The sequence below is a fragment of the Musa acuminata genome, chromosome BXJ3-5 (genome assembly GCF_036884655.1).
Source record: "Musa acuminata AAA Group cultivar baxijiao chromosome BXJ3-5, Cavendish_Baxijiao_AAA, whole genome shotgun sequence".
Taxonomy (NCBI): Eukaryota; Viridiplantae; Streptophyta; class Magnoliopsida; order Zingiberales; family Musaceae; genus Musa; species Musa acuminata.
In genome coordinates this window covers 36,754,078-36,773,981 of record NC_088353.1, presented here as the reverse complement: position 1 = coordinate 36,773,981, position 19,904 = coordinate 36,754,078, and the positions used below count along the sequence as shown (strand labels likewise).

Genomic DNA, 19,904 nt, shown 5'->3' with positions numbered 1-19,904 from the left:
ACCCTCGAATTTATGTTTGGATATAATAAAGTTGATTGTGAATGTTTTATAAATTCATCAATAATAATATTTTCATCATGTGGAAGTTTATCAATATTATCATGTTGTTCATTTTTCTTAATTCATTTGGTAATTTGGAAAATAATAACTTCTTGAATAGGAAATAATAAAAGAGTATCAATCAATATATCCTTAATAACAAATCTTCAAGATTTTTTACTCCCATTTGTTTCTCATTTTTTTGGAAACTTTCATTGCCAAACTTAATTTTTCTTATATTGTGGTTAGGGTAACAAGATATGTATCCTTTAGATTTTTCTATATAACTAATAAGATATCTAAAAATAGTTATTAATTTAACTTCTTTTCATATTAGTTAAAGATCGTTGGATAATTTTAAATATGTAAATATTTTAAATTATATTTTTTATTAATCCATAACTCCAATAGAGTTGATAGAACTAACTTATTAGGAATCTTATTTAAGTTCTACACCGTTATCGTTTAAGCCTCATTCCACGTTAAGTTAGGTAAAAAATAATAATTCATCATATTTCCAATTATATTTATAAGAGTATGATTCATCATTCAATAATTCATATTTTATTTAGGCATACCAGAGATACACTTATGCACAAATACCCTATTTTTCTAGGAGCCAAAGGATCATAATTCTTATCTTACTCATTGTATCTACCATAAAATAATCATATTTAATTATCTAATAATTATAATATTTCTATCTAATTATTTTTTTACTTTATTTATGTATACTTAAAGGTGTTAATAACTTAATATCTTATGTGAATTAGATATATATAGTTATATTTTAATATATCATCTATAAATGTGTTAAAATATCTATCCATAAAATAGGAAAGATGAAGTGTTATGCAAATAGTAAGTGTATATAGTGTCAAGGAGTTCTTAAAACTATATTTTATTTCAATATTTGATTGTATGATTATTACAAACTTAATATTCATATTAATTCTATATAACTATCATAAAAAAATTATAATCAATTTTTATTGAATCATAAATATATTGAATTTATCAGCACTAATAGAAGATAATATCCTAATAAATATAGATAAAGAAACTAATTTTTTTGAATTATAGAGATATAACATGATCCATCAAATAAACTATCTTTATGTATAGGTAATAGGTTACTACTATTATCATTTTTTACCTTATGATTCCATATAGCGATGAATTACTTATTTTTTAATTCCTAAGTTAAAATAAATTACTTATATTATTGATAATATAAGTTGAAGCAATTCATCCAGTATTAAAAGAGATTTATGTAACATTTGATTTGAAATAAAGATCAAACTTATATCTTTTCTTTTCGAACTAAACGTTATCGTCCATAACATTTCTTAACTTACTAATAATTTACTAGGTAGATTATGTTTTAGTTTTCTTTTATTCTTAAAACTCCTTTAATAGTAACTAAAATATTATGAGTCTTTTCTACTTTAATATTTATTCTTCTTAAATATATATTTTAAATGGGTCGAACTAAAATGGAAGAGAATTAATAATGTAATACATGAGGACTCGTTATGTCCAATATTTTGAGTTTTACAACTTTGTCTACTATAACGAAGATTTGTCCTAAATTTTTTTAAATATCATTAAGCAACTAATGACTTACTAGGAACTTTAAATCTATTTTTAAATATTCTAATGTGCTAGTTATATATTGTAATAAAATTTAAATATTATTAGTAATTATCATTAAACTAAGCCTATTAGATCTTTCTAGATCAATTATTTTAATTATTTATCTTACACAATTTTCAATAATGATAGGGGATGTTTTGATATCACCCCACTATGATAGTCACCTCAAAACCAATGTAACACTTTCAATAGAACACACATATCTAAAAATAACGTAACCGGCTACATTTGAAAATGATACAATCATAAATAGTAGTAACCATATTGCTCGAGGCCATACGATATGAAATTAAAATAGTCGGCCCATGCCATCCAAAGCGGACAAATCGATTGCCTGAAATGCCGATAGTCATTAATCGCCCACGTACAACTAACCTTCAACAAAAGGTATAAAAGTCACTAATAATATCATTCTTCCCCACTATATACTTAATCGAAAAAGGTTCTCTTTGAAATTATCTAAATATCTTAATTATGAGTGTCTTCATGTGAATATTATTTTGTTAATAACATTTATAATTAACAATTATATAATTTTGTAAATGTATTAATTCATGTCATGAGTACATGATCAATAAAAATATAAAATTAATAATAAATTATTTATTATTATTCACATCTCATAACCCTACCATCCTAAGCCTATTAGTAAGACAAAACTTAAGGATATAGTTCATAAATAATATTCACTTAATTTTTTTTTAATATCATTATTAAAGATATAATTTATTCAATAAAATAAACATAGTATTAATTGAACAAAAAATTTAATAAGCAACAAGGTAATAGCAACAATCAAGAGTATTCATCATTCTTTCATTAAAAATAAATAGTATTTCATAATTTCTTTTATGCTCATATATTTAATAGTCATATAAATATCTAAAAACAATACCATAAGCAATTAAATTTGATAATAATAAAAAAAATTATGTCATATGGATAATAATAAAATGGCTATAATTTACTTTTTAATTAATTCTAATAAAATTATTTATCAGATTTTGACATAATTTCTATTATTATGGTTGCTCAAACAATAATGCCAGGTGTGAAGGACAAAAATGTAAATATAGGATATTAGGATAAATATTCAATTTATAAGGGTAAAAGTGGAATTAAGTGATTGAGGATAGCGTAAAATTGGAACTATGGTACAGCGGGTGGAATTAATAGATTATAGAAGAGTAAAATAGTCTTTTGAGGGTGGAAGCCCGCCGCGCCATGCTGCGTTCCACACCCGAGCCCTCACCGACGGCGCATCGTCACGGCGGCATCTCCGTCGTCGTCTGCCCCGCCGTCGCACGTAGCCTTGAAACACAACAGCCAGATCGCCCAACTAGAGCCGCGCACAGCCATCTCGCCCCGGCTTCCTCATCACGTCCGTTTCTGTCGAACAGCCGCCAGCACCCTCCTCGGCGAGTCCAGCAGCCCCGGCCACGGCCAAGCGCGCCGCGAGGTCCAATAATCTACGGTCCGCTACTCTCCTTATTAAGACAGTGGCCACAACAGCGCCATCGTCCGCGCACGGCTGTGAAGCAACATCTGCCCAACATTGTCACTGACACAGCCGCAACCGCCATGCGCAGAGCCTCAACACCGTAACTCCGGTAGGGCGGCCGCCGTCGAGCCATCGCACGCAGGAACGCCGTAGCCCAAAGCAGTCGCCGCACAGAAGCAGGCGAGGAGGACGGAAGAATGGGCTCACAGATCTCAAATAATACATCACATATTAATTCGGAAATAATATTAATTCAAAATTAAAACGATGATTCAAAAGATAAACAAATCTAATCAAGATTTAAGATTCATTTATCATCAAAGATCATTAACCTATAGTTCTGATACCAATTATTTGAAGATGTAGTTGTAATGCCAATAGCATTCAGTCAAAAGTTCCTACCAATTATGGCGAAAGATATGGCCAAAGGAACAGCTCTCCATGAATGTACGCAGATGGATTCAGATGAAGAGGAGGAGGAGCAGGGAAGGATCGACGTCCGAGACGACGACTAAAAGACCATTAACCTATGCGGAAACAGTGCTTAAAGACAGCAAGGTGGGACAAGCAGCGGACGAAGACGACGTGGACGTCAGTAGTCGGCGGAGGCGAGCTGCTCGTGGGTGCTGCAGATGAAGAAGATCTCGTAGACGAGGCCGGCGAGGGCGCCACCGCTGAGCGGGCCCAGCCAGTACACCCACTGGTGGGTCCACGACCAGCTGACGAGCGCGGGACCGAAGGACACGGCCGGGTTCATGGAGGCACCATCGAAGGCGCCGCCCACCAGGATGTTGGCGCCAACGATGAAGCCGATGGCGATGGGGGCGATGGCGCCGAGGCTACCCCTCCTGGGGTCGACGGCGGTGGCGTAGACGGTGTACACGAGGCCGAAGGTCATGACGGCCTCTAGCACCAGCGCCTCCCACACGCCCACCCCCGACGACAGCCCGAAGGTGCCGGTCTCCAGCCCGCCGGTGGCGAAGTGGAGCAGGAGGCAGGCCGCAGTGGAGCCGAGCAGCTGCGCCACCCAGTAGAGAACGCCTCGCAGCAGCGTGATGTTGCCGCCCACGAACGCACCGAAGGTCACGGCCGGGTTTACGTGCCCGCCCGAGATGTTCGCCCCCACCGACACCGCCACGAACAGGGCGAAGGCGTGCGCCAGCGCCGCCATGATCAGTCCTGTGGGCGTCGCCGCCCCACCGCTCGTCATCTTGCCTTTCGTTGTTCACCATCGACCATCAGCGACCAAACACGCATTACGCAAGCAAACAATTCGAGGAAGAACGTACTGTAGGCCATGCCGGAGCCTTGGCCGGCGAAGACGAAGATGAAGGTGCATATAAACTCGGCGAGCGCGGCTTTCAGCGCGCTCGGGTGCGTCGCCTCCTCCGTCGTCCCGATGGCGATCCGAGAGATCGGCATTCTATCTCTTTCTTAATGCTGCTGCTGCTGCTGCTGCTGCTGAACCAAGTACTATATGTACACGCATTTGCTGCGAACTCGTAGGGAAGCCACCTTCAGTATCCGGTAAGCCGGTAACAATAATAATAATAATATACAAATGCATCTTTTTCCCTGTATCACGTTTCTTTTAAGATCCATATGATCCGGTCCACTCGTATAGCTCAGCCGCGTCAGCTACATACCTCGAGACATGTGTCCTACCAAGTAATGACGCGTGCGGCCTATGTCTGGTCTCAGTGCTCATGGGGAGCACAATCATTGGCCAAACAGGATGTTTGGTGAATGCAAATGAGCAGCTAAGTAGGGTGGTAGTATCGATCTCGATGACCGGATCAAACATGAACTAAGAACTTATCCACATTCCGAACAGTGATCGAGAGGTGTCTTCACAAATGCCAGATTTGGGAAGCTACCAACCCACACGTGGGGTACCCCTACTGATGATGGGACATGTGCTAAAAGCACATGGTGATGGGATACTGCCTTTATAATTATGTTGGGATGGAGATAATGGATGTCCTTGGTGGACTGTGACTTGTTGCAGAGAGGCATCGATGGATGAGCGTGAGAAGAGAGGAGGGAAAGAAAAGGACCTGAGAGGCGGTGATTTGGGCGTGGGGTTGTGGAAACAGCTCCTTTGGCTTCGTACGAAACACAGGAGTCCAAGCAATCTCGTTGCCGATAACGTCTTTAGACTGTTGCCAGTATTACGCTAATTCTGCTTGAGAGCTCCTGTGGTGGACTCGATGCCTGAAAGGGTCACTCACATTCATATATATTTTTGGTACATAGGATTTACATTTGTATTAATTTAAATAAGTATCAATTATAAGACATTATGGAGGGTGAGCATGGTGAAAGCGAATGAACATCGCTTAATGCTCATTTCCTCAAAATCGTTCAATAATAAAAATCATAGAATTCCATGTACTTCCGAGGGAAAGGATCGAGGCACACTCTCAGTATCTTTACCCCGTGGAATTATAATTTGCACCAAACTTTCGATAAGCCCATAGAAGAAAAATATTTAGTAATCAGACTTGAACTCCACGATCAAACTAAATCATATGACTTAGAAAAGAATAAATAAAGTAAAAAAATGAGTTTTTCAACAAAAAAAAGAAGAAGGAAAACACCATATAATCGGGTGGCAGGGGACTTGCTATAGATCAAGTATTTAACGATCACATCAATCCTACTCGACCAACGGCAGAACAATCTCCCGGATAAAGCAGCCAATTTTTTTTATCAAGTACGAACCAGTATAGCATGCAACAAGAAAAAAAAAAAGTTTAAATGCTTCTACAAAATTGAAGCACCCATGCTGAAACAGTAATATTTATTTGAATTCCAACACAGAACATTCAATATATTTAAGTACAGGCACTAGATTTCCCGACCAATAAGTAATCCAAAACCAAAAAGAAAGAAATAGAGAGACCACATCCACTGTATAAAATCATATGAAAGTTTTAAAATACAATGCCAAAATCAAAAGAACACAAGTCATATAAGTTTTTCCAAACAAAGAAACTGCATATTTAGTTCTCCTCAGTCAATTGTTCAACTTGCCATATCTCGAGTCAGTATATCTGTAGTCAACACTGATAAAAGCACTGGAATGTAAAACTAGTACTACTTATTTGTTCATGCAATAAAAAAATACAGGGTATCAGTTACACATACATTTGAGCTGAAAGGTCAAACAGTATGACATAAAAAAGTATACAAAACTTGCAGTATATTTCAAATACTTTTGAGCCTCTTTGTAACACTACCAAAGCACAGTAGATAAGAACCTGATTATAATCACGCAATTGTTTGCAAGATGGATTCCCTATCAACCAAGATTATTTTCACTGACTGGCAGAACCCTTGCACATATGACTAGAAAAGACAATTCATGGTTATAAGTCTCTGATCAAAAGGTTAAATAAATCAATTATTAGCTCAAATTAGTAAAGAGGCCATATTATCTCGTAATCAGGAAAAGCAAGTTTAAATAAGCATATACATTCTGAAATTAAGTCAATATTGTGACTGTCAGTAAAAAACTTCTTTCTACCAACAACAAGCTTTGATAGAGAACAAATCAGAAAAACCATGATACTTACCATTGTGTCACTTGACGGACAGTATTTACGATAAGAACTTGCTTCCCTTGCTTGTGTCTTCACTTTATAAAATATTGATTTTATGGGTGCAAGTTTGCGATGTTCAGCATTTAACATACAAGATGACTGCAATGTGGTCAAGGACCGACATGACTATGATGCTCAAATTTAAGAGTTTATGTACCATTTCTACGGCTATGCATTGAAGAAACAGAACGAAGATCTACTGATGGATTAAGCTTCATTTGATCTCTCAATATCTGATATGACATGTGATCAGATAAAAACCAGTGACTCTCACAAGGATCTCTCATAGTATCATGTCCCACCCTACCAACCTGAATGCTGAGAGTGTCAGTTTCAGATGTCATTCTTTCACCAAGACGTGGTAACATGTGCTGCATCCCAAGGAAGAGATCCACCTTGGGTTCATGATAGATAGCCCCGCTAGGATAGCAACCATTCATGGATCTTGATGAACTTCCGTGACCATCATGAAGATAAGCCACTTGCTTCAATTGGTTGAATGGAACAGCACCATTGCCACCTGTCAGAGGTGTGGATGCACCTGAGGTGGCCATAGGGCTTGAGATGGGAGACGGGGACATTCGTCCACTGATGTGCCGGGGAGACCTGGAGTTCAGAAGAGGACTTCCAATGGGAGAGACAGGGCAAGATATGTACCTTGCAGGATTACTGGAATTCAGACCAAACAAGTCAGAGAATATTATCATGTCTATACGGAGGATGTAGAACAGTATAAGTCCACAAGACAAGTAACTAGAGTACACAACAAAAGTTATAGAAAAAACCCCTTGTTTTAGTGGAAAATAATATCTTTAAAAAATTTTATTGCAAATTCTCACAAAGAACACCGACTGCTTTAGCTGTTTCCAAGAGAACAGCTGTAAGTCTTGCATTCTTGCTCATCTAATATCAAATATGATACTGATGTACAAAGTTTTATTGTTCAGATCATGACCTTAACCTCGAAAGAAACCATATGCATAACACAGCAAGAGTTAAGAATCTAGACAATTTGAATCTCTTAAGTTTCTCAATTTAGCTACTCCATCCATACGCATTGACAAGCAAAATTTCTCAGCCAATAAGAGCTGTAAATTGGCCTCACCACTTGAGATAACAGTCCTTTCTTTACTAATTACAGAAGAGAAAACATTAAATAGTGTGATCTTCAACAATGACACATGATAAAAAAAAACATAGTCATTTCCTGGCAACCTTTAAGATCAGCTCATGTCAAAACAGTTAAAAATGTGTCCTTAGCGAAGCACTAAAGTCATTTCAATGAAGCAGTGGTCGATTTTTCTACCACCACCAGCATTTTCCAGTTTTTGGGAGTCAATCATGGGAAATGCTGTAAAAAAATGATACAAGGAAAAATTTAATCTATAGAATCTCGGAAAATGGGTGGCCAATATGGTCATAGAAAGATAAAGTCCATAAAAGTAACTCATCCACTAATCAATTAGTACCCGATGGCTCTTAGAAGAATAAGATAGCTAGGACCAGGTTTTTCTTAGCTAATACATGAATAATTGGAGACCAAACACATATTCTAATCATACAGTTGAATGGAGCTCAGAAAATTACCATTGCATATCCAGGGAAAAGTTGAGGTTTGCTCATCAATTATCCTTTATAGGTGAGTGGGTACATATTCTAATCTTGGTATCCAATTTTAGGGGTTTTATGATTGGTTCAAACTTCAGAGTCAGTAATAAAGTATGCTCCATTCTTCCATGTAGCTTTCTGCACTTAAAGCTATTCATAATAAAAAATCGATCAGACTAGAGAAGGCTAGTTGAAAAATCTTTCGTAGTAAAACCCTACAACATTATTCAAATGGATTTAAAATTTTAAACTCAATGTATACCCAATTTGTTTGCAGCAAACATAACTTTTTACTGATTTACAACAGAAAATTTTGGCTTGCATACCTATTTCTGTAAGCTTAAAAAAACTTTATAAAAACTGAAAGGGGAATTTTGATCAATTTACCTAGACAAAATAGTAGATTTTCCACCTCTTAAACGATGAAATGCCAATCCCTCCACATCCAAAGAAGAAAGATTTCTTGCATGACCAACACCCTGGGGTTTAGTCATAACAACAAGAGTTTCATTATTTTTTAACTTTGAAGAGCAACAGATGAAAGCCCACAAATACAGAAAACTAGTAAGAAAGAGAATATGTTCTCATTGTTTATGTCATGATACCTAAGACAAGCACCTTCTTAATTTGGACAAAATTATGCATAAGCTACAAATATAGAAGTTTAATGAAAAGAAAAACTTACAAATGATATAAAAGATAAAGCAAGAGTATAAAATTTTAGAGATCAGAATAGTTCACAAAATTTAAAAACTCAAGCAAATGGCTATAATCTGTCGTTTAAGAGTTAAAAATATTATGACAATCCAGACATTGAAAACCTTGCAATCTCATACTTAGATCCAAGACTCACATCATAAAAACTATGGTGCTACCAACGAAGCTACAAAAAATACAATAGTTATTTTTAACTGCATGGCATTTAAAACGACCTGGAATGGTGAAACACAAGCACATGTAGATCTAGAAAAACCTTTCCATTGAACATGCATCAATTTATCATGTTCTAGAAGATTAATGGAATGACTATATTTTAGCTCCATGATATAACAAAGCAAAAGACAGATTCTCTATACCCCACAAATAAAATAAAAGAAGAGTCAGGTCTTCCAACCCAAAGAAAATTTTTTAACTAGAACTAGCAACAACAAATACATGTGCTCATGGATAAGCATACAAGGTTCAATCGTGCACTTCCTTTAATATTAAATATGCTCTTTCTTTTTTTTTTGAGCCACTGCTGATAGTATACACAAAAAAGGGGAACAACAATGCACAAGGTTCCCACAAATGGAAGTATACAAAAGCTTCCTAAATGGAAGGCAACTATAGCATGGTAATGACAGGTTTTTGATATAGAAGTTGTCAGCAAGTCATTGTATCATCCTTAAAATTAGTGAATTTAAATAATTTAAGGAAAATATTAGCAGAAAATATCATGTTGTACATGATCTAGCCAGCGGACAAAGAAGCAAGAAACCACTATACCAAAGTATTCTTCTCATTGTTATTTAGCCATGAAACCTAGGCTCAACTATTAGTTTAGATAATTCAATCAGCTCCCTAAAACTATGCTGCCAAAAAGATATTTGTAACACTATAATGATACTGCTAGTTGAATTCCCACAGAGAGATATGGTGTGTCATCCTGTAAACAGAATGGGAAAGTGAACTTAGAGATATAAATATGATGACCTGAGAATGACTTAAATGTAACCATTTTAGGCCACTTTAGCTATGTACTGCTCTATACAAGTGAGATAGGCTAGTAGGCATCTTGGCCCATGGTTCACTTAAGAGCATTTAGTGAACCGCTACATGTGGGCTAAAACAATGAGATCGGGATTGCCTTGGCATATCAAGATGGGAGTCCTACTATGTTGGTCCTACATGAAAATCCGAAGTATATATTCATGGCTAACACTGATATTGATGCCAAGTAATCAAGCAAACAAGTTTATGACACACTGCATTCCTACATCAACATGGAGAACATTAGAAGTAAGATAGAAATTCATGAATTCACTGATGCATAGAGAGTTGATAATTTTCTTAAACAAGGGTCTACAAACATCTATTTGATTTATCATTAGCCATTAAGAGTACCAGAACTACACATGGAGAACATTAGAAGGGAGAGGTTAACACTCCAAAGAAAGTCCAGCCTTTATCATACTTGTTGTATTGCAAGTATGCATACATGAGAACTGGATTGGAGTTGGTACACGAGTGAAAATTTAGCAAGGAGATGCTAGGACATGTAGGAAAATATAACTGTTCCAAAGACTGCATACATGAATACTACTTGTATACACATATAAGATTCCCACAAAAAAAAAGAATTAAAATAAACAGGTTAATCTAAAAAATAAAATGGGACTGTATTTTTTACATGCTGTAGATGAGGTCATAATGCAACATATTTCATAAATGCATCACATTTTATAAGTATTAACTGGGATACTCTAATTTATTTTTTAAAAAAATCATTTTTGGCTTTAATTTAGAAGACACAAAGAAGTAACTTGAAGTTTGATAGAGGGACCATCAACGAAGGGCAAATTGTAAATTATTGGTCCTACAATATGTTACATTTAAGCCTTAAAGACATGAAAGGTGTCCAAGGGAGCTGCTGATCATTGCATCAGTTCCATATATAAATTTATAAAGCTTCAAATGGCAAATTAACAAAGATGAGAAATATTGCACCATGTACAATGACAAAGTACAAAATCAGAGAGAAGCTACGGTGACAATTATGTCAATAGCAATAAATTCTGATAAGAAAACTGTCACTTTACTGCAGCAAAACCACCATCTTGTTATTAAACAAACTAATGAATAGTTTTTGACTTTTAACTGCATATTGGTAATTCAAACTAAAATTTCAATAAGATAAACATCTCTTTCACAAATAATACATTGTAACTCAGTCATAATTGGCAATATTCTTCCTCCACCATATGACAACCATATAGCAAACAATGAATCAATACTAATAAATTTCCATAACACAGCTTACAAAATTAGCAATCTCCCAGAAGTTGCAATTTATATGCATGGCAAGAACCAGTAAACATAATAGACAATATGAGAGCCGATATGTCAATACCTTGATACATGCTCCACTTGAAACACCTATCAGTTGTTGCACAGGTTGGGAACTAAAGATGGATTTTTCTATCAAGGCTGCACTGTTAACAAATGGATGTTGTAACAGTTCAAATGCAGTTGGACGCTTGGATGGATCACGTTGAAGACATTTTCCTATAAAATCTTTGCCATCAACAGAAAGATGATCAGGGATCGGTGGCAGCTCCTTACTATTTCCAATCTTGAACATGGCTGCAATCTAGAGCACAACAAGAAAAATCTAATGCTAGTAAAACAACTACTGATCGAGAGTGTAACAACAGGATGATAATACTAATGGATGTTGTGATTTTTATCCCGCAGCTAAGTGCTGCTATCACAGTAAATTATGTACCAAAGTACCACTATACTCGGCCCAAATGATCAAGTACTAACCCCTTCATATTGGCTCCAAGGTGGTTTTGATGTAACCATCTCCAAGACAGTGCACCCTAGGCTCCATACGTCCACAGCAAGATTGCAGCCATTTGAGTTCTTTATGACCTATGCACATATTGCAGTAAGAAAGCATATTAGAAGCAGACAATTCACAAGTCAAAAGGAGAGAAGTAAAATGACTTTCATAGAAAATGTAAATTTTGGAGGAAGAGAAAATAAAACAAGAGTACCTCAGGAGCCATCCAGTAAGGACTTCCCTTGAATGACAAGGGACAAGATTGTCCAGTAATCTGGAAAAAGGAACAACATTTGAGTATCACTATAAAATGTACTTAAACAGCAAATTTTCTTTACTGTGGTGCCTTTATGGAGTTTCAGGGATAAGTTTCATTAATAAAAACTGATGAATAAAGAGACTGGAAAATTTTTCAAGATACAAATAAATTGCAGCTTTACAGGCACAATGAAACACAAAGAAGTTGAAAGTTATCCCTTACAGAATTAATAAATGTTAATTCAAAAAACACATGCTATCATTTGCTTGAGTTTCAGAGGGTGCATTACAGTTTAAATTTATATCAGATGCAATTGCTAATCAATAACAAAATTTGCTTATGTTGCAACCAATATCCATAAGTGTTCTTTTAAAGTGTTATATCTCATCAACTCAGTTTGATGTTTTGGAACATATCATGTAGTTCAGGTTCAATTCAGAAGGAACTCGTTGTATACATCTGTCATAGACAAGTATTTTATAAACTATACATTTCATACAGAACTCTTGGAGTCACATGGCAGTAATGGCATGTAATTGACACTAAGACAAAGGATCAAGAGGATATTAAGAACATTGTAATTGATGGTTAACATTTCCCAGATAAATATATAAGAATAAACCAAAGGACACTATAAATCAGGGTAAAGTGCCGAAATAGCTGGTCGAAGATGAACCGTGGAATTTATATAAGATAAAGTTATGCCATCAGTTTCTTCAAGCGAGTTATTCTATGGCCATACAATGCCCAAAACAAACTTGAAATGCTGGAAAAAGCTCATAACACAAAACTGTGCAAGCAACATAAAGATTGTATGTTAGAACTAAGATTTATTGTTTATCATACTATAATTTGTCAAACTGAAATGACCACAAATCAATTTGGCCTGCTGTCATGCAGAACTTTGCTACAGTGCATCAATGTTTAGCGTTTCAATCCTACAGCACCATGATGAGGTGTCCGATGTTTAAAAGAGAAAGACACTACAGCAATCACAAATGACATAAAAATAACAAAAAGACAATCAGGATACCATTACATATTCAACATGTGGGAAGAAATGGGTAATTTAAATCGATTTTGTAATATAAAAGCATAATGCTCAGGTCATTTCTGCCTCCTATATTTTGATTTCATGTTTTACAACTAGTTTGAAGTTGCTTGTCCTTTACTCAAGCGTGTTTTACACTCCGAAATTAACAAACTCCAAACAGGACCTCGCAATTATATGTAAACCATGTATATTACATGGTTTCATCTCCCCTCTATAGTCCTGTATAAAATTCAGTATATCTGTTAAAGCTAAAGCAACAAGAATAATTAAATAGTTCCATTCTGAAACTCCCCTCCTCCCTACAAGGCATCACTTTTTTGGATTTGGACCAACATGACTAATTTCTAGCTGCAACTAAGGTCAATTAAAATAGTTAAAACTGAACTGGAGCTCTAAAAGATGCAGTCTATAAATCTTCCCACAAAATATGAGTTTAAACCAACTCACATCATGATTAACATCACATCATTTAAAACTTTAAAGCCTGATATTTATTTCCAACTAATCAGAAATATACTTATAGAATTAAAAAAAGGAATATCATTATTAAAACAGTACATGTTTTGCCATCCCGAAGTCTGCCAGCTTGACCCGGCCATTTGGATCTACCAATATATTTGCACCTTTGATGTCCCTAAATGTGAGTGATAGTTTGGAAACATAAGAAAGAAAATCTACGGTCAGGATATCATCTTCCAAAACATGGACTCACAGATATTCAAAAATTATAAACCCAAGACTTATTCATACCTGTGAACAGTGTTCTTTGCATGCAAATATGCTAAACCTGAAAGAATTTGTTGCGTATAACTCCTAATTGCTGGTTCACCAAGTGGCCCATACTCTTGAAGTAGCTTATGTATGGAACCACCAGATACATATTCCAAGTAAATATAAAGCTTGTCATCAATCTGTTAAGAAGTACAAAATTAAAACAAAACAAAGTGATAAAACACTGCTACTTCTAAAGAGTAAATCAGATTAAATTGACTTTAAAATAATTAAATTGGCTGGGTGGATTAGTTTCACATATAGGGGTTACAACAGTTGTCAGTCTAAATGCTTAATGGGATTTTCAATAAAAGGAGGAGAACTCCCTCCCTCCCTCACATGCCTTGTCCCCATTTGCATAACTTAAAGATGATATTTCAGAAAAAGATTACAATTCTACAGCCTATCCCCACGTCGCCATAGTTTCCAAGATGAAATTTAAACAGCAAAGAGAAATATGAAAAAGGACAAAGATAGGCATCTGACAAAACATGGATTTTGATTGGCTACATAGATTCCAGATGAAATTAGAACAGCAAAGAGAAAGATTAAAAACAACGAAGATAGGCATCAGACAAAATAAAAATGATAGGCATCAGATAAAACATGGCACTGTTTTGATTGTCCCCTGATGGATGTAGGGTCATCAGGCCTCCATGGGAACTGCATAAGGTGTTCAATCATTGGCAGCAACTCACCAACCCATGAAATTAGTAAGGCTGCTAGATCTCTATGAAATGAACTAATTCTTCCATTGATAAGTACTGGGAGTTCTTTTCATCTGTGTGCTTTAAGGAATCTTTTAATGTTTGGTTCCATCTAGTACATTATCTGTCCAGATCAGATCTAATTATCTCAATGCAAACCATCCAATCGTAAGAGACAGTTTAAGTTTGTGAATAGCTGACCAGCAGTTGGCAGCCCAGGAACTCTCATTTTACATCCCAACCAGATGGAAAGGAACTATTCCAAAAAGCATAGATTAAGGTGCTGTCAGCACCAATGAAGGTGTACATCCAGTATTTGCAGTGTCAGTAAGAAACCAACACAAAGGTGTATATTATATATTGAAGCATTTATCTATACAACAGTATGTAGCAGGTACCATGCCAATAGCCAGCAGAAAAAGGCATGGTAAAAGGCCCTTACATCCAAAAAACTAAAAAGGGTTGGGCTTGCCATGGCCCTTAACCATATATGGCTTTGGGATAAAAGGAAGAAAATTCTGAAGTATTGTGCTATGTTCAATGACTTGTATTTGAATGGAAAGTGTCGAACAATTAGTTTTACTACCTGTGCAATAAATATAAGATAGGGATGTAAATTTGCTTATTGAAAATGAAACAAATCAAAGTTCTTAACAGATTTTAATAGGATTTGGTATTTATTTTAGTGTTTTAACTTTGATAGTGGTTTTACTTTTAAGGTTACCTTCTCTTCATCACTGTACTTCTATATCTTGATTTATTACACATAATAATTTTTTTTTTCAAAAATTCAACACCTGATAAATAGGTTGGCAGACCTTCCCTCCATTTTCATTAGAAAAAATTTAACTGTGATTCTTCAGCTGCATTTAGTTAGCCATTAGACATCAACTCATGGAATTATGGCATTCATAAAATTGTTCTGAAAGTTGCAGTAACTTGGTCCATATAGCAGTTGAAAATACCATAATTAACTGTTGAATACCTTGAGAAAACACTAATCCTGCATGTATCTTAACAGGATATGCATGAACAAATAACAGTGTACTCCTTGATAAAAATGCAAAGTGATAGATAAAAGTAAAACTGTAAAAGTCCTGTCAAATGTCTGATTGGTATCAAGCTTACTGAACATAAAGATCCTATAAAAAAAATGGCTGACATGGCACAGTTTGGAATGAGAGAAATATAGGTATGTCAAAATTAATGTGTGATGATGAATAAAGAAAGACTGAAATCCAGGCCAAGATCATAGGTCGTGTCATTTCTAGAAAATTGACATACCATCTCACAACCATAATATTGCACAATATTTGGATGCTGTAGCCGACTTAAGAGGGATATTTCCTGCCAAGAAAGCAAACACCTAAATGTATACTGTCATAAAGGGAAAAGATGATGTCATATTGAGTGCATATCCTCCAGAATAACTAATGGGATAAAATACTCACTTGCCCCAACTGTTTTGCGCTTTCTTTTGACTTAGCATCATCCATGAACAGGGTAACCTCCTTCATTGCACACATTTCACCACTCTCACTAGAAAAGGTAGAAAATCAACAAGCAGCCAGTAGAAAGAAAAACTTGAGCAGATAGAATAGAGAATGACTATCTTATACGAAGATCAAAGAAATAAAAACAAGATAAAATTTTATCAGATATGGATGTTTCAATTTAAACAAATATAAATTGTCCAAAAAATGAAACTAACCCATTACCATTTGTTTCTACTAGACACCTCATTTTAGCTCCTTCACAAAGGAAATGCAAATCACCTACAAGCACCATCAATTAAGTCTTAGGTTCTCTCACTTTCATTATCATATGACCTGGTCCTATCACCTTCACCAAGTAACCTACTGAACAACTTGTGCGGTCATTAAAACTTACCGAGAACTAGTTAACAGAGAGACCTCAGCTGAGGTAAACATGAACATTTTTTGTAGATTCAGGTTATATGAAGAAAAACATCAAGAGTCATGACATGTACTCTAAAGGGATAATATAACCCATCCATTCTTCTAAATATTAGAGCTTTTTTTTATTGGGTAATTTAGCCTCTACTGGTCCAAGCTGCTGCAACAGTTAAAAGTCAATTGAGTTAGTATGTCTTTATATGCTGTACATGCATGTAACAGTTCTGGACTTGCTCATGTTTTCTTACATGTGTCAATAATGGATGGTTATGTACTGATTCATGGTGCCATAATCATGCTAAAATTGTAGAAAGATACGATAATTGACTTGTATTTCATTGAACACTTTTAAACCTCTTACTAAGTGAAAGGAACAAGTGATCTTACTACAAGTTATAGTGCTTTCTTCAGCCTAAAGAGAAGACTGGACACCTATGGAGTAACTTGGTTCAGAAATCAGCTTTACCTAGTCAGTTGATGAAATAAAACTCGATCAACATTCCATGTAGGAAGTTCCTAAACTAACAATGTAATTTTTAACAAACTAAACCATGCATCTCAAAATCCATCAGCATGGAAAGAATCAAAGTAACAGCATGAAATTTTTGAAGGGTAGAAGGCCCACGATACCTGTTAAAACCAATATAAACATGTCCAAATGTACCACGTCCAATTAATTTTCCCTTCTTCCACTTTGATCCAGGACTTGTGGGATTATCTGTCCTTCCAGGACTGCGTACTACTGACATTGAAGAATTTGTGGTTGAATTATGTGGAGGAAAAGTAGCACTGATAGATATATTTTTTGGCGGCAGTGGCAATCTGTGGCTTTCTTTCTTCCCCTCATCATGCCGCCTTGTTGGTGACTCTGGTGCTGTTCCTACAGCCCGTGGATGCAGTGGAGAGACGGTTCCACTATGTATCCTAGAACTAGGACCAGGACTCAGCATTCTTGGGCTTGGTATTGGAGAGCACTCTGGACTACCTCTACTATGTTGCCAGAACTGTCCAAGCATGTCTCCTCCCATTGAATTATGCCCAGAAGTCTGACCTGAACCTGGACTTGAGCACTGGCCAGATCCAAAAAAAGTCAAATCTTGTTGCGGCTTTGTCGCCCAAATGGCTGATGTTGGGATCTGCTCAGGGAATACAACTCTCATAGGACTTCTCGAGGGACTTGACAATGAACTATCTGGTGCACTTGCAAAAGCACCATGTCGAGGAATTTGTATATTTGATTGGAAATTGTTCTGAAAACTCTGCTTAGATGGTGCAGATAAAATATGGTTCCCAAGTAAGAAATTTGTGGATTTCATCATCTCTCTTGGTTTGCATTGTGTCGCAGGACATGGGTCCTTGCGCCCCACGCTTCAAAGAGAACAAAGAAGAAAAGTGTGTGTAAGGGGAAAGGTCTAGAAGTGAAAGATCAACAAGCTAAAATGGAAATGAAACACGGAAATCAAATCACAAGTTCCACACCTATGGTTGCTTGTAACAGCTCTATTGCTTTTTAAAAAGTCATTGACTGGGCTGTGAAGTTCAGAATCTGCTGCATCGTCACTATCAATAGAGCAATTACTAGAAATAGAGGTGGTAGCTACACCTCCATCAAGCTCAGCAGTATCTGGTCTTTTTGAAATGTGGTTAGGTCTTGGAAGTGGTAAACGCAGCTGTGATTTTCCGCGCTCTTCTAGGATCGACTTCGATGTAATGACCTCAGAGGGCTTGCATGATATGCCTGAACACAGCCCGGGTAGAGGAAGTGGTTGGGAATTTGACCTGCCTCCGAAACTCTGACACCGGGACACTTGTGCAGAAGGTGATGTAGATCGTGATTCTGTTCTTGATCTGGATGCCTTTTCTGAAGTGTCACTTTTTCGCCGTCGACTTCCCCTTGATTTTGTAGTGCTTTTTTGTTCAGTTGAACTAATAAAACGGTGTAATGTGTCAATAAAATTTTCCTTTGTGTTCTTCTTCACATCCTTAGAAGACAATTTCCCCCACCATGAAGGCATTGTGGCTGGGGTTTCTAAAGACAATAAATGGCTATGTAATACTAGCAACCATGGTAGCTAATGCTTTAGCCACCAGAGAAGAGATTCATAGTCTTGCTTCAGGTTATAGCACCTCACCATCAGCACTAGCAACCAAAGAGAGACACCTGAAGAACCAAGCCTCCCCAAGAAGGTTTGTCATTAACCTGAATAAGAAAGCATCATGAAATGCTGAACCCAGCAAGAAGTAATCACAAATGAGCATCATACATGAATACAACTTCAAGCAGCATGATATACGGTGTTCATAATTTTACATAAGCAAATGGTCAAAAGCATCAGCAAATTTCTACTATTTCCTCATCATAAATGCCTCAAAAATCTCAAGCTCGTACCATAAGAGGTAAAGCAAATAATGAGCAGATAAAGGAATATGTACAAATTGAATTCATATGATGCTTGCTATTGAAGTGGACAGATTACAATGTAGTGACTACCCAAAGTAACAAACCAGGAACAAGATTAAAAGGTTGATCTTGCAAATATGCCATCCAGCAAAGACCAAGCAACAAACAGGAACAGTCATGGCATCCAATAAGCAGCTTATCCACCAGTACTGACGGTGCTTAAACTCAATCTACCGATCCAATTATACGACAACAGAGTCACAACAACCTATCCGTCCCCCGATCTTAGCCCTGTAGTAAGCGAAGATCCAAAAACTCGTCCAATCCAACAAACTCAAGAAAAGAACCGCAAGAAATCTCAAATGCTCCTATCAATGAACTAACCGCAAAAATCCGAGCACCACTAGAAGAGCCCCTCCAGCAATTTGCAGATCAAAACGCCGCCGAATCCCTCCGATCCCCGCCCGATCAAACAACTCAAGAGCTCCCAAGGCAGAGGACCAGCGGGCGCCCAACGTCCCAACCAACCAATGCCCTAGATTGTCAACTCACTTGTCGCTCAGTCTCGCTCGCCGACCTCGATCTCCCGGTTGAAATCAAGGAACCCTAGAAACCCTAAGAAGAGACGGAGAGACTGGAGAATCGATAAGGACGAAGCGTTCGGAAGAATGCCACAGGCGAGCGACGACGAAGAGGAAGAAAGATGAAGACCTAAGCGGAGAGAGTGTGTGCGAGTAAGAGCGGAGAAGGCGAATGGCAGCGACACGGAGGAGAGGAGAGAAAAGGGTTCGGGTGAGCAACTGTGTGAGAAAGAAGAACGAAGGCAACTAAAAAAACAAT

At 36.7% G+C, this 19,904-nt stretch overlaps 2 protein-coding genes across 4 annotated transcripts; both read right to left on the bottom strand.

Annotated features, from left to right (window-relative positions):
- Window positions 1–3,639: 3,639 nt before the first annotated feature.
- On the bottom strand, window positions 3,640–4,642 carry LOC103985757 (probable aquaporin TIP1-1). The gene is made up of 2 exons (XM_009403571.3): window positions 4,486–4,642; window positions 3,640–4,411 (listed from the first exon to the last, which is right to left on the bottom strand). Exons 1-2 carry the CDS (start codon window positions 4,616–4,618, stop codon window positions 3,789–3,791), a joined length of 756 nt encoding a protein of 251 aa, XP_009401846.1. The 5' UTR covers window positions 4,619–4,642; the 3' UTR covers window positions 3,640–3,788.
- Window positions 4,643–6,171: 1,529 nt separating this feature from the next.
- LOC135584347 (mitogen-activated protein kinase kinase kinase YODA-like) lies at window positions 6,172–19,876 on the bottom strand. 3 transcript variants are annotated; one of them, XM_065152534.1, is made up of 13 exons: window positions 19,449–19,876; window positions 18,143–18,863; window positions 17,294–18,031; window positions 16,199–16,286; window positions 16,032–16,094; window positions 14,020–14,180; window positions 13,828–13,903; window positions 12,171–12,230; window positions 11,938–12,045; window positions 11,522–11,761; window positions 8,797–8,888; window positions 8,389–8,559; window positions 7,332–7,470 (listed from the first exon to the last, which is right to left on the bottom strand). In XM_065152534.1, the coding sequence occupies exons 2-12, from the start codon at window positions 18,676–18,678 to the stop codon at window positions 8,424–8,426; spliced, it is 2,298 nt and encodes a 765-aa protein (XP_065008606.1). In that variant the 5' UTR covers window positions 18,679–18,863; window positions 19,449–19,876; the 3' UTR covers window positions 7,332–7,470; window positions 8,389–8,423. The 3 variants fall into 3 exon arrangements, with proteins under 3 accessions (XP_065008604.1, XP_065008605.1, XP_065008606.1); XM_065152532.1 differs by lacking the exon at window positions 8,389–8,559 and having other exon boundaries at window positions 6,172–7,470; XM_065152533.1 differs by lacking the exon at window positions 8,389–8,559 and having other exon boundaries at window positions 6,172–7,470; window positions 19,776–19,846.
- Window positions 19,877–19,904: the final 28 nt, after the last annotated feature.

Bases quoted from the DNA above. Each gene is read 5' to 3' on its own strand.
- LOC103985757 (XM_009403571.3), bottom strand. From the start codon at position 4,618: ATGCCGATCTCTCGGATCGCCATCGGGACGACGGAGGAGGCGACGCAC. The intron at 4,412-4,485 runs GTACGTTCTTCC...GAACAACGAAAG, and splicing joins AGGCTCCGGCATGGCCTACA to GCAAGATGACGAGCGGTGGG.
- LOC135584347 (XM_065152532.1), bottom strand. From the start codon at position 18,678: ATGCCTTCATGGTGGGGGAAATTGTCTTCTAAGGATGTGAAGAAGAAC. The intron at 14,181-16,031 runs GTATGTCAATTT...ACTTCTTAACAG, and splicing joins AATATTATGGTTGTGAGATG to ATTGATGACAAGCTTTATAT. The intron at 13,904-14,019 runs GTATGAATAAGT...ACTCACATTTAG, and splicing joins GCAAAGAACACTGTTCACAG to GGACATCAAAGGTGCAAATA.